The sequence below is a fragment of the Scyliorhinus canicula genome, chromosome 1, assembly GCF_902713615.1.
Source record: "Scyliorhinus canicula chromosome 1, sScyCan1.1, whole genome shotgun sequence".
In the NCBI taxonomy this organism is placed as follows: domain Eukaryota; kingdom Metazoa; phylum Chordata; class Chondrichthyes; order Carcharhiniformes; family Scyliorhinidae; genus Scyliorhinus; species Scyliorhinus canicula.
The window spans coordinates 69,533,179-69,545,961 of NC_052146.1; the positions used below are offsets into that span (position 1 = coordinate 69,533,179).

At 45.0% G+C, this 12,783-nt stretch overlaps 1 protein-coding gene across 1 annotated transcript; it reads right to left on the minus strand.

The window, feature by feature from the left end:
* Nucleotides 1-788: 788 nt before the first annotated feature.
* LOC119963560 (immunoglobulin lambda-1 light chain-like) lies at nt 789-5,119 on the minus strand. The gene is made up of 3 exons (XM_038792870.1): nt 5,071-5,119; nt 4,596-4,946; nt 789-1,326 (listed from the first exon to the last, which is right to left on the minus strand). The coding sequence occupies exons 1-3, from the start codon at nt 5,117-5,119 to the stop codon at nt 1,004-1,006; spliced, it is 723 nt and encodes a 240-aa protein (XP_038648798.1). The 3' UTR covers nt 789-1,003.
* Between the last annotated feature and the right edge of the window lie 7,664 nt (nt 5,120-12,783).

Below are 12,783 nucleotides of genomic sequence, written 5' to 3' on the forward strand. Positions count from 1 at the left end.
GTTGTGTGGTCGTTTGTTGAATACACGCAACACACTCACATATTGTGATTATTAAGAGTAATAAAGATGGAAGCCAACAGATCTTTAAGGTCATCTCGGGGGTGGTGCATGTGAGGTTCGAACCAGGGCTCCAAGAAGCCATATTCGGGGTGTCGGACCAGCCTGGTTGCAGGCGGGTGTGGGGGCAGATGTCTTAGCCTTCACCTTGCTGATTGTCTGAAGGCGGATCCTGTTGGGGTGGAAGTCAGCTTCTCCACCCAGTGCCTCAACGAAGCGGGGGGCCTGCTGGAATTGTTTATGGTCTTGAAGATGAAGTTCGAGCTGAGGGGGAGAATGGAAGGGTTCTACAATTCATGGGCTTGTTTATCATGCACGTTCAAGGATTGGACGCAATCGATCATGAGGGAGGAGGGTGTTTGGGGGGCGAGGTGTTGAGTGTATTATTTGTTGTTTATCATGTATGGGATGACTGTGGATTCTCTTTTGGCCTGTCTTGTTTTGTATTTGGGATGTTTGGGTTTGTGTGACAAAGGGTTGTTGGTTGGGATATTGCGATTGTATTTGTTATTTTTGGCTATCTTTTGTTGGGTGTATTTTGATGAAAAAGTGGAAAATGAGGAGAATAAAAATTGTTTTAAAAAAAAGTTTTGGAAATTCGTTATTCGGGTCACGTGTTCGACTGTTCTATGTAAATGTTCAAAATAGTATAATGAATATCGTCTCGCGCTTAGGAGATTTAAAATATTCATAAATTGGAATTGAAGCAAGAAAATAATATCATCAACTGAGACATTGAAAGAATAATTTTATTGTCCTGCTGTGGTGCAAAGGTGAGATTACTGCAGAGTCAGATCATCCCCATGTTACACACAATAATATCACATAAACTAATTGGACATTGCTATTTTATATTCAAATGCTACATTTAAAATATTTATTCACCATTATCTTCCAATTTTGCTCTCCCGAAGCTTGCAATAGAATAAAACGCAAGATTATTGCATCACAAACAGTTGGACCGCGAGATACTTGTTTTCAGCGGGTTTGCCAGAGCCTCGTGTTTGACCAGACAGGAGTAAAGCTCGTGTGAGTCCCACTCTGAGGCTGACAGAGTCAGATAGCTGCTCACACTGAACGTGTTGTCCGCCTCCTGCTGGATCCGACTGGTCTCAACTCCGTTCCCTCTGACACTGCCGTCTACAGTCCATTCAATCTCCGCAGCTCCCGGGTTAAACCCGCTCACCAAACACACCAGGGTCGCCGTGTCCTTCGCTGTGATTTGATCCGATGAAGGCGGGAGGACTGAGACCGAGGGGGCCTGCGGTGCTGGAAAGAGAAAGAGAAACAACGATTGAAGATCTTCTGCCAATTAGATGCAAACAGTCGAAATATTTTTTCGATCAAACTGTGCAAGTTATCTGTCATACCATGAAGGATTCAAAATGTGCCTTAACAAATCACAGAGAGTCCACAGACCGAGACAACTATGTGATGAATTGAACAAGATCAGAGGGCATCGAGCATTTCGAATAATGAAACTGACAGACTATTCATTCTAATTCAGATTAAATCCTGAATATCACCCGTTTGCTTCCTTTGCATTTCCCTGCAATGCTCAGTGCAGATTAGCTGTGCACATTGCGATGTAAATGTAACAGTGCTCAGCAGCCACAGCCACAGTTGGATTATTACATCCGAAATTCAGCAGAGAAACAGGCCGTCCTCTCCAACTGGACTATCCCAATATTCCGGCCCCATCCGAGTCTCCTCTCACCCTACCTCCTCTACTTCTATCTGCAAATTATTCTTTCCATTTCCCTCTCGTGCATTTATTTAATTTCACCCTAAAAATATGAGCACTGTCCTTCTCGCCCACTCCACGCGGCGGCGAATTACACATCTCCGCTTAAAGAGATAAATCTCCGATTCTGTACTGACTTTATTAGTGACGATGTAATAGTTGCACAATCTGCATTTGGAGAAGCACGAAGGTTAAAATATCGAGTCCCGATCTGTACTGTCAGACTATGTATTCATGTCCTTGCGAGGTATTAACTCCTGCCAACACCCTGCACCCACTTTCGCAGCTCTCAATTTCCAGAGAAATGTTTCCCAGTTTCTATCATTTTTCAGAGAAAAGTCGAGTTTCTGGTTTGTTTTTCATTCGCCTCTGATTCGTAGCGAGCAATTCAGGCGCGAGGCACCGTGTAATCTAAACGCTCCCAGTTGGTTCAGAGTTTTGCTCTCTATCCACATGATCTGCTGCCGAAAGCCAAATATTTCTGTTTGTTCCTCTGGCTTTAAAGGGGTCATGAGGGGCATGTTCTTGCTCCATTTCAGATCGCACACATGAAGCGCCGTGGTAGTAAATGTAGCAAGACGCTAAAAATAACAATCTGCTTCTTTTCCGGAAATCTTTCACGTGGGGAGGGGGAGGTAGAGAAAAGATGACGAACTGTGACATTTTGCTGCTCATGAACAGCCCAAACAGATTGTGAATATTCGCTTGAAGCTGGGATTTCTATTTATTTACTGAACCCGCGGTAGTATTCATATAAAACGAATCAGATTGGAAGGTGCGAGTCACTTGGTGGTTGTGAGATCTGCGTGGGATCTGCATCTGGGGCTCGATTCTCCCTTCCTGAGACCAAGGGCTGGATTCTCTCCCCCCCCCCCCCCCCCCCCCTCAAGAAAACCGCGAGCGAGACGCAATCCGTTGACCTCGGGCTGGATACTCCAGTAGCCGGCAGAGAGGCAGCAAGAGAATCCCGCCCAAAGTGTTGACGCCAGGATTCGTGGACTTTGGCAGCAAAACTGGTGCCGAACGTGCACTGATTCAGTGACTGTGGAGGGATTGGCACCGGGACCACATGGAACACAATCGATTCCAATCAGAAACGGTGCGGGTGCGCTGGGTCGGTGATTGACACTCTGGAGGCTGACATATACAGCAGCGTATACACACTTCACTCCCCACACACCATCCCTGCCCAAGATGGCACAGCATGTGCTGGAGAACTCGGATACAGCTGATGGGTTGGCTGGGGCCAGAGGGCACCAAGCCGGGTGGCCTTCGGAGGACACCTATATGACCCGTGGCCCAAAGTTCACAGTGGGCTGTGGCCGGCTTGCACAGCTGCATGGCTACCTTGCAGGCTGCAGCAATGATGTTCGTGCCCATCCACCCCGACCCCACAGCCCACCTCCTGGCCACCTCCCACTACTTCCAGCCCTAGCAGAAGCCCCCTGGACAGCAGTACAACTGTCAGCAAACTGTGGCCACGTTGAACACTTTCGGTACCCCCCTCTCTCCCTCAGCAGCCAGGATGCCTGTTTCACGGTTTTTAAAAGCACAAATGAAACACGCTGTCAGGAACTCAGTCCATTGGAGGCAGAGAATTACCGAGGCCCGAGAGAATGAAAAATGAAAAATGAAAATCACTTATTGTCACTAGTAAGCTTCAATGAAGTTACTGTGAAAAGCCCCTTGTCACCACATTCCGGTGCCTGTCCAGGGAGGCTGCTATCGTGCCGTGCTGCTGGCCTGCTTGGTCTGCTTTAAAAGCCAGCGATTTAGCCCAGTGAGCTAAACCAGCCCCTTGTCAGGCCCACTATCGATATGCAAATGGTGTTTATTGTACGTGCGTTTGGGACCACATTGACGGCACTGTCAGGGTAATGGAGAATTGCGACTTGGCATCAAATCGGCACCCACCACGATTTTGATACCAGAACCCATTTCCCACCCAATTAGATTTTCCGATACTGGCATCAGCCAATAGATAATCCTGCCACTGATATTTAGCTTAATGCAGTAAGGATGTGTTGAGAAAGACGGGGAAAGAGTATCGGCACATGAATGGCAGAGGGGCTCCATTTTGCAGCCTCCTGTTACCACAATCAACTTCAAAAACAGAAGAGCGGAAAAGACTTGTCCAATTGTAGGAAATATTTTTTGGAGTTCTTGATCGCGATCAGTTACAATCTCAGAGATTATCATTGCCCAGGAAGTTTCATTTGATCGAATTCAACTAATCTCGCTACTGTTAATATTTTCTAGTTTCTTTAAAGGAAATTGAGTCACATTAAATAGGGAACATTATCTCCATCGCTAAAGGAGGAGTGGGCTTAAGTAGGGTGCTCTATCCGGTGCAATCTTGATTGGCCGAATGGCTTCGTTCTGCATTGTAATTGCTATGATTCTATTCTATAGATTTGCTTAATATATTTCTAAAGCCTAAACGAGGAACGAATCATAGCAAGGTACAGAGTAAATAATAATTATCTGAATGAACCTCATCAGCGTCACATGCAGATCAACATGCATTATAAAAGTATTATAATTAAACTGGGGCAAGATCCATTGCAATGCCGTTCTACAGGGAGAAAATTCCTAAAGATTTAGAACTCCTGCTTCATGTGACATTTTCTCGAGCATTTGGGAGGAAAAATTGAGGCCCACCTATTTGGAAACACCATGAGCTAATGAATGATCAATGTTTGCTCCAAAGCTATTGGCTGTTATTGGATTAATTTAGCACTTCAAATGTAGAAATTTAAAAATCTAGCATGTTCATGGCGAAAATTGCACTTACCGCCCAGATTCAGTTTAGTTCCTTTCCCGAAAGTGAATCCACCAGCACTGCTATCCCAGGCGCCACAATAATAATCAGCGACATCCTCGGCCATTACATTGGAGTTGGTTAAATGCATAACATTCTTCGATGTCTCCCTTGATCCAGTGAATCGAACAGGAATCCCCGAACCTCTGGAAGAATCATAGTCCCCCCAGACAAACACAGGGGCACTGCCGGGTTTCTGCCAGTACCAGCTCGTGTAGTAGCTGTTCATGCTGCCTCCGGACATGGTGCAAGTGATTGTGACCGTTTTCCCCAGTGAAGATGAGATAGACGCAGGCTGAGTTAGCACAATCCCGGCGTTGGTACCTAGAGAAATAAAAAGTTATTGTTTAGCGATCCTGTAATTCAAATCCAACCAGTTTAAACACTTGCACCCGATCAGCGAAATACAAAGACACTTAAAATAATCGTTCCGAATCCCCGTACTCACTTTGCAAACAAAGCACCAGGGCCACGAGAACGCGAAGCCACTCACACATTCTGTAGATTATTATCAAGGTCAGGGCAAAATATTTCGCTCCACGAACCTAATAATTCGGCAGCTGCGAAACCTCTCTTTAAGACCATTCGTACAACCGGATATCACGTTCGCATCTATTGTATATGCAAATACCTTTCAGGTCGTGGCCGTTCATTGGATCTTTGGAATTGGTCTGATTGACGTTTGTAAAAGTTAGTGTTGGCAACGTTGAATATCAGACTATTAATGACATTCTGAAATCGGTGTGGAGAAATTGTATTGGCCATTTTCCAGTGGCGACACTGATTGAGTTCATATGAAGTTCCATTGTTTGATTTTAAATATATATATTTTACAATATAAAATCTGTTTCATTGACTTCAATTGGAATTCGTGCAAACGAAATTAAGGAAACAGTTAACCTAATGGGGTTTAAATCATTAAACATTGTTCAGTTGAAAGAAAGTTCAAGCCAACGTGCAGAGTAGACTGCGAGCAGACAGTAGCAGGTATCATATCTCCTTATTCAGGCCCCAATGATTTCCATTTCATTTCAGTTTAAGGTTAATCGCCCCGAAAACCTCATTCAGTTTTAAAATCCAAACGTGAACACAGCATAATTCCTAATCACAATGTTCTGATAACTAACTCTTCCAAATAGCCTGAATGAAATTGAGCTTTTTATTTCAGCTTTGAATGGAAACTGAATTTCATAGCTGGCAAACTGCATCAATTTTAATGCGGTTCTTTTTATTTATTTATTTATTTTAAATTTAAGGACCCGATTCATTTTTTCCAATTAAGGGCCAATTTAGCATGGCCAATCCACCTACACTGCACATCTTCGGGTTGTTGGGGGGGGGGGGGGGGCGAAACCCACACAAATGCGGGAGAATGTGCAAACTCCACATGGACAGTGACCCAGAGCCGGGACCTGGGACCTCGGCGTCGTGAGGCAACAATGCGCCACGTGGAAACTGCATTCCATAGCGAGGAAACTGCACCACTTTCAATGCGGTTCTGATGGAGAATGTCCTGTACATTATAGCGACCTTGGAATCACGGGATTTCACTACCCGTGCTCGCAACAAGCTGCTCTCGTACCAAAAGATGATGCAAACTGCCGATGCTCATTCAGCACTGACTTGTGGCACTGCGTCGAAAAGTCGTGAAAGCTGTGAGACGCCAGCTTTCGTTTACTTTGGTTTACATAAAGGGGAAAGCAGGAAGACCTGAATATTGAAGGGTACAGCATATTTAGGAGGGCCAGAAAACGAGGAAAATCGGGTGAAGTGATTCCATCAGGTAACTGCGGTGTCAGCGCAAAAGATAGGGATGGCGTCAGTTCATGGAACCAAGATTTGGAAATGGTTTGGAGGGAGTTGAAAAAGGGCAATTGCAAAATGTCATTTGTGAGAGTACTGTACCGGCCCCCAAACATTAACCACATTGTACGGTGGAACATAAAGAAATAAATAACTGGAGCTTGTCGGAAAGGCATGGCAATAATCATGGGAGATTTTAATTTACATATGCACTGGAAAAGTCAATGGGTAAACCGAGGCTATATGGGGGATTCATTCTGCACAGTTTCATCAGCACGTTCTGGAGTAGGCTGTACTCAAAGTGATATTGTGAATGAAATGGGATAACGATCACATACTGAGTACACCCGTAGGGGCAGAGATTACAATATGATCGATTTTTCCTTTGATTTTGATTTGAGACATAAATAAAGGTATTTTTTAAGGTCATGAAAGTTGAGCTGGATGAAGAAAATTGGCAAATTCGGTTACGCATTAGGTGCATCGAGATGCATTGGCAAACATTTAAGGGGATATTTCAGAACTCTCCGAAATGATATATTCCAACGAGTAAGAGGCAGTCCAAGCGGCAGACCCAGCATCCATGGTTAACTAAAAAGGCTAAAGATCTTTTCGAAGTTAAAGGAAAAAGATCTGCGGCTGGATACTCTGTTCCCCCAGCCGCGTGTTTCTCGGCCGTGCGCCATTCGCCGGCGGCAGGATTCTCCACTCCCACCGTTTGTCAAAGGAAATTCCAATTAAAGCCATCCCACAGTGCTGGGAAACCCATGAGGGTCGGGGGGTGGGGGGGGGGGGGGTACGCTGCTGGCGGGAACAGAGGATCCCAATTGCCGGAGAACTCCGGTGTGTAACCACAGGTGGCAGGTCGGAAAGTTGGAGAGAATACAAGGAGCAGAAAAGGATGACTAAAAGATTCCTGGGGGGGGGGGGGGGGTACAATAGGACGCTCGCCAGAAATATCAACACAGGTAGTAAGTGGTCTTTCTTTCACAAATGTTTAAAAATAAAAGGGTTATCAAAGTGAGTGTTGATGCTATAGGAAGTACGCCTGGAGAATTGATAATAGAAAACAAACAGATGGCAGAACAATTATTTTGCATTTGTCTTCACGAGAGGATACAGGTAACTTCCCAGAAGTAACTATAAACCAGGAACTGGAAGGGAGGAAGCAACTCGGGAAATTTACAGTCACCAGAGAGGTGACATTGAGTTAATTGCAGGAGCTCCAGGTTGACAAGAGCCTGGCGCCTGCTGGACTTTATCTGATGATCTTAAAAGAAGTAGCTTGTGAGATAGGGTTGAATTGTCCAAAATTCCATAGATTTGGAGAAGGTGTTTTCAGATTCGAAGACAGCAAACATAACTCCTTTATTCAAAAAAGGAGGGATGGAGAAAGCAGAAAATTGCACAGCAGTTAGTTCAGCATCTGTTCCAGGCCAAATGTTAGATGTTATTTTTAAAGAAGTTAAAAAGGGGCACTTCAAGAAGAGCAACGTAATCAGGCACCATAAAAGGCTAGTATGTGGGTACAGCAAGTAATTAAGAAAGCTAATAAAACATTATCATTAATTGCGAGAGGAATTGAATACACAGTGAATACTAATTTATGCTTCAGCTGCACAGGGTATTAGTGTTTAGCTAAGATTTATGCTGTTCACTTGTTTGCAATAACTTTCCTATTGTAAATCATATCAGGTCTGCTCACTCAACACCATGGCAAAAAAGAAAACTTTAAATCGTGAATTCAGAAAGTTAATTAAACATTAAAAAGGTAACAGGTTAGAAAGATAAAAACTAGTGTTGATTAACTGTAGTTAGCAGTAATTACCAGTAAAAGGAGAACATTTAAAATTAACAATTTAACAGATTTCTCCCCACTCCTCTAAGACCAGGACGTAAAGTGAAGGCTCTGAAAACACACAGAACATGTCAAACATCCACGGTGGCTTCCCGAGAAATTTCCCGTATACGTTGAGGAAGTTGAAAACCCATCTTGTTCAATTGTTGGAAAATAGCCAATCGGTCTATAATTTGTCAACAATGAAATAAGAGTTGACCCATTTTTTATAGCTACTTTCACACCCTGTCTTAACTTAAAAGATAATGTCTTCTTTGAATCTGTATCTCTTAGCCTGAGTTATCATACTTGTCCAACAACACTTGGTTAACAGACCTTCCTGTGAATCACAATTAAAGCATCTTGCATAAAGGCCTATTCATATTTATCAGTCAAGGTTAACGAAATGTATAGCGTTCTTGTTATCATTTCAGCCAGGCTGAGAAGACTGCATTTTATCTTCCCCATCACATTTAGGAATTGCAATAAATACAAGTATAAAGTTTTATAATTATTAAAGTGATAAACTTTTTGTTTTGCAAGTTATATTACGAGCCTTCCTAATACATGGATTAATGAATTATTTATTATTTAATTGTCTCACAATTAAGGCTGGCTATTTAACTAACCTGTCTGGTTTCCAATAATACAGTAGCGGGGTTTGTTTAATGGCTTCTAGGTTTCTAACTGTATTAGATTATTATGTCAAGTAACATGTTGGTTCGGACTACAGTATTGTAGATGCACAACAGAAATGGATTTTGAGATGACTGAAATGGTATGGGGAGTATTATTTTCAGCATTGGTAACCTTCTTTCACGATTGATGTAACTGTGAAAGAAGCAGATCAGAGAAGGTTTACTGTTATAATGCCTGGAGTGGTGCGGTGGGCTGTGTTAAGGGGAAAGGTTAGCCAGGTGAGGGGGCTGGAGTTTTGAAGAGTAAGAGCTGTCTTCATTGAAACATATATAGCTAGAATTCTGGCCGTTGGGATTATGTTTCCGCTGGCTGTGCACCCCGGATAGCGGGGGTGGGATTCTGTGATCCTGAGGCTAAGTTTTGATGCTGTCGTAAACACTGTCGCGTTTTAGGCTTCCTTTTCCGCGCCTCCACCGATGCAACATGGCCTTGGGCTACAGGAGCCAGCATGGAACAAAAGAGGCCCCAGCCCTAGACAACGGACCTGATCATTTCCCGTGCACACTTTACCCTCACAAGTGATAGTGCAAGAACGCATACCCGGCAGGCGCAGCTGCAAGCCAATTTTGTGTCCCCACACACCATACTACACATGGACGCTCACACACAAACTGAACCCCACCCCCCCCCCACACCCATAATCATAAAAACTACCCAAATCAGCAATCACCATTCTCACAAGGCCACCGCCCCATGCACACACAGTGTCGTTCAATGCACATCATTCCCCCAACCCCCCCGGCCTCCGCCCAAGCTCACTCACACCCAGCATTTTCCATGCCCACCATCGGTTCTTCCTTCACACACATGCACAACAGACATACAAAAATAACCCCTCTTTACTCGCACCCAATCGCGCGAAGCAGACAAAACCGTACACGTCCACACAGTTGCCGTCCATCCCCACAACATGCACAAACGCCACACGCCTCAAACACGAAAACTATCCCAACCTGCCTGCACACGCGTTGCTTGTTTTGAGCTGCTGCTGTTGTTCGTTTATCTAATTTGTTTTATACGTGAACAGATATTGAGGAATAACTGAATGATATGGATGTTCTGCAATATTAATGCAGTCTTTGCTTGATTACAAAGCACAATTAATTTGGGTTCATTCTCCACTGAGGCATGGAACGCCTTGTACTGTCGCCTTAGGGCACATTGAAGGGCCTAATTCAGTATAAAGAACAGGATCATCAGTGCTGGATATGTTATCATAGGATTTACAGTGCAGAAGGAGGCCATTCGGCCCATCGAGTCGGCACTGGCCCTTGGAAAGAGCACCCTACTTAAGCCCCACATCTGCACTCTATTCCCTACCCGCAGTCTAAACTTTTTTAGATACTAAGGGCAATTTAGCATGGCCAATCCACCTAACCTGCATATCTTTGGACTGTGGGAGGAAACCAGAGGACAACACAGCAGACATGGGGAGAACGTGCAGACTCCATGCAGACAGTGGCCATAGCCGGGGAATCGAACCTGGGACCCTGGTGCTGTGAAGCAACCCTGTTAACCAATGTGCTCCCGTGCTGCCCTCCAATATCAGAAAATATCGAGTGAAATGCAACAATCCGTTAAGGGGACAAAGGGAAGTTTGCGAACTCCCGAACCTCAGAGCGGAATCTGACTCAGGATTGTGAAGGTTAGAGCAATGGTATCCTCTGGCACCCAGGGGTCCTTTGAAATAACAACAAAACATATGTGGATTATTCAGTCGCTTGGAACCTATAGCAACACATGAGATGCATCTATTCGGTGGTATGTGTAATTAATTATTATTACTTCGCATGGTCTTGTGGCAGTTAGATGCAGATTTGGTCACCTTCGGAGCTGCCTCATTCTGTAACCATAATAATAGTCTTTATTGTCACAAGTGGGCTTACACTAACCTGTGATGAAGTTACTGTGGAAAGCCCCTAGACGCCACATTCCAGCACTTGTTCAGGTACACAGAGGGAGAATTCAGAATGTCTAATTCAACTAACAAAAAAGTCTTTCGGAACTTGTGGGAGGAAACCGGAGTACACGGAGGAAACCCACGCAGATACGGGGCGAACGTACAGATTCTGCACAGAGAGTGATCCAAGCCGGGAATAGAACCTGGGACCCTGGTGCTGTGAAGCAACAGTGCTGACCACGTTGATACCGTCATGTCCCGTGCTGGAGGAGGAAGAATAGCATTTCCTTCAAGTAAGTGGTCATACAGGCCTGAACTCCAGTCTGATTTATTTCAGATAAGGAGGCCCGACGTCTAGAATTTGCCATGCCTTTCCATTAATATCAGAGACTCAGAACTAGCAGAAGTGCATGGAGTTCACCGAAGTACGGGAAGGAGGCTCATGTGCAACATAACCTCCACTTTCCCTCCTGTCCCCATAACCATTTATTCCCTTCTTGATCCAAAGTCTGTTTGACTAACCTTGAATCTATTCAATGATCCAGCAGGCACTGCTCTCTGGGATAGACAATTCCAAACACTGAAGAGAGAAGAAACTTCTCCTTGCCCCTGTCGTAAATGGGAGAATCCAAAAAATCCAAACATCAATTTGTGCCTCCTAGTTCTAGACTCCCCATGAAAATAATATATTGGCCTTAATTCTCCGCCACCCGCGGGTTCCCAATGGCGCCGATCTGTTTATTTAATACTCTGGCCGCCATTGGCGCCCGCACGCCAGCGCCCGCGTCCGATGTACGTGTCCGCAAGCCAGCAGGAGGATGCAGATTCTCCTCTCCGCACGATTCGCAGGCCAGGAATCACGTGGGCGGGAATTAGTACTACTATTTACCAGCGTGGCCCTGACATAGTGGAACCCAAGTTGGGACAAGAGTTGCCCCCAAAGTCTATTGGAGAGCCGCCCCCCTCTCTCAACACAATGCAAGATCTGCCCACTCAGCTCCACCAGATGTAAATGCTGTCAATTTCCAGCCGAGCACTTCAAAACCACTCAAGCCTGACTGAGGATGATTGGAATGCCTTTAACTCTTTTTGAAGTGGTTGATGTTTGTAAACGTTGTGGTTATAGCACTTGTGAGTTACTGAATCAGGCAAAAGATGAATGAAGCAAGACTGACAGCATGTTGTGGAAGCTATCAATCACAATCCACTCAAGGAAATGAATGAATGGCTTGCAGCCATTCTGAATGGTTTAAACACAGTTCACTGGTTCCTCTTTCCACGAATTGACACGTGGTACTTCGTTTGTCTGAGCCACCAACTGTATGCCCAGTTAAGCAACATTAATTCTTGCACTTGCCCCTGACTGGACAGCTCTATAGCTCTCAGACAGGAGTGTCTTTTCTGAGGGGTGTATGGAGCGTCCCTTTAGGCCATCTCTTAGGAGCCCCTTTATTGAACGGATGTCTGTGAGGGGCCTCCTATTCAGGAGAAATCTTTGCGTTTCTCCTTTTCAGGGGCCTTAGGGACAGTTCACGCATTCTGTGGTCTCTGAGGGTCCCTTTAATTAGGGGGTCTCTGGAAGGCAGGCCAAATTACTATGTACTTCGGGAAGGGCGAGGTGGAAAACCTGGGAGTGGGGTCTGCGTCAAGGTGGTGGTGGGGGGGGGGCTGCTTTACGATGCGGGGAGGGGAGGGCAGTTGGTTGGGAGTTGCTTTGCCATGCCTGAGTGGAGGGGGTGGTGGCCAGCTGGGGGACCTACAATCGGGCCACCGCTCAAACAGATAAGTGCTGTCAGTTTCTAGCTGACCACTTCAAAATCACTCAACCATGAAGCGAGGTGATTGCAATGCACATAATTCTGTAAGAAGTGGTTCACGAGCTGCCAATCAAAGCATGATGTTTAGAAACATTACCTTTGCAC

Coding starts and splice junctions, on each gene's coding strand:
- LOC119963560 (XM_038792870.1), bottom strand. CDS start 5,119: ATGTGTGAGTGGCTTCGCGTTCTCGTGGCCCTGGTGCTTTGTTTGCAA. Junction 4,947..5,070: donor CCTGGTGCTTTGTTTGCAAA/GTGAGTACGGGG, acceptor TTATTTCTCTAG/GTACCAACGCCGGGATTGTG. Junction 1,327..4,595: donor AACTAAACTGAATCTGGGCG/GTAAGTGCAATT, acceptor TTCTCTTTCCAG/CACCGCAGGCCCCCTCGGTC.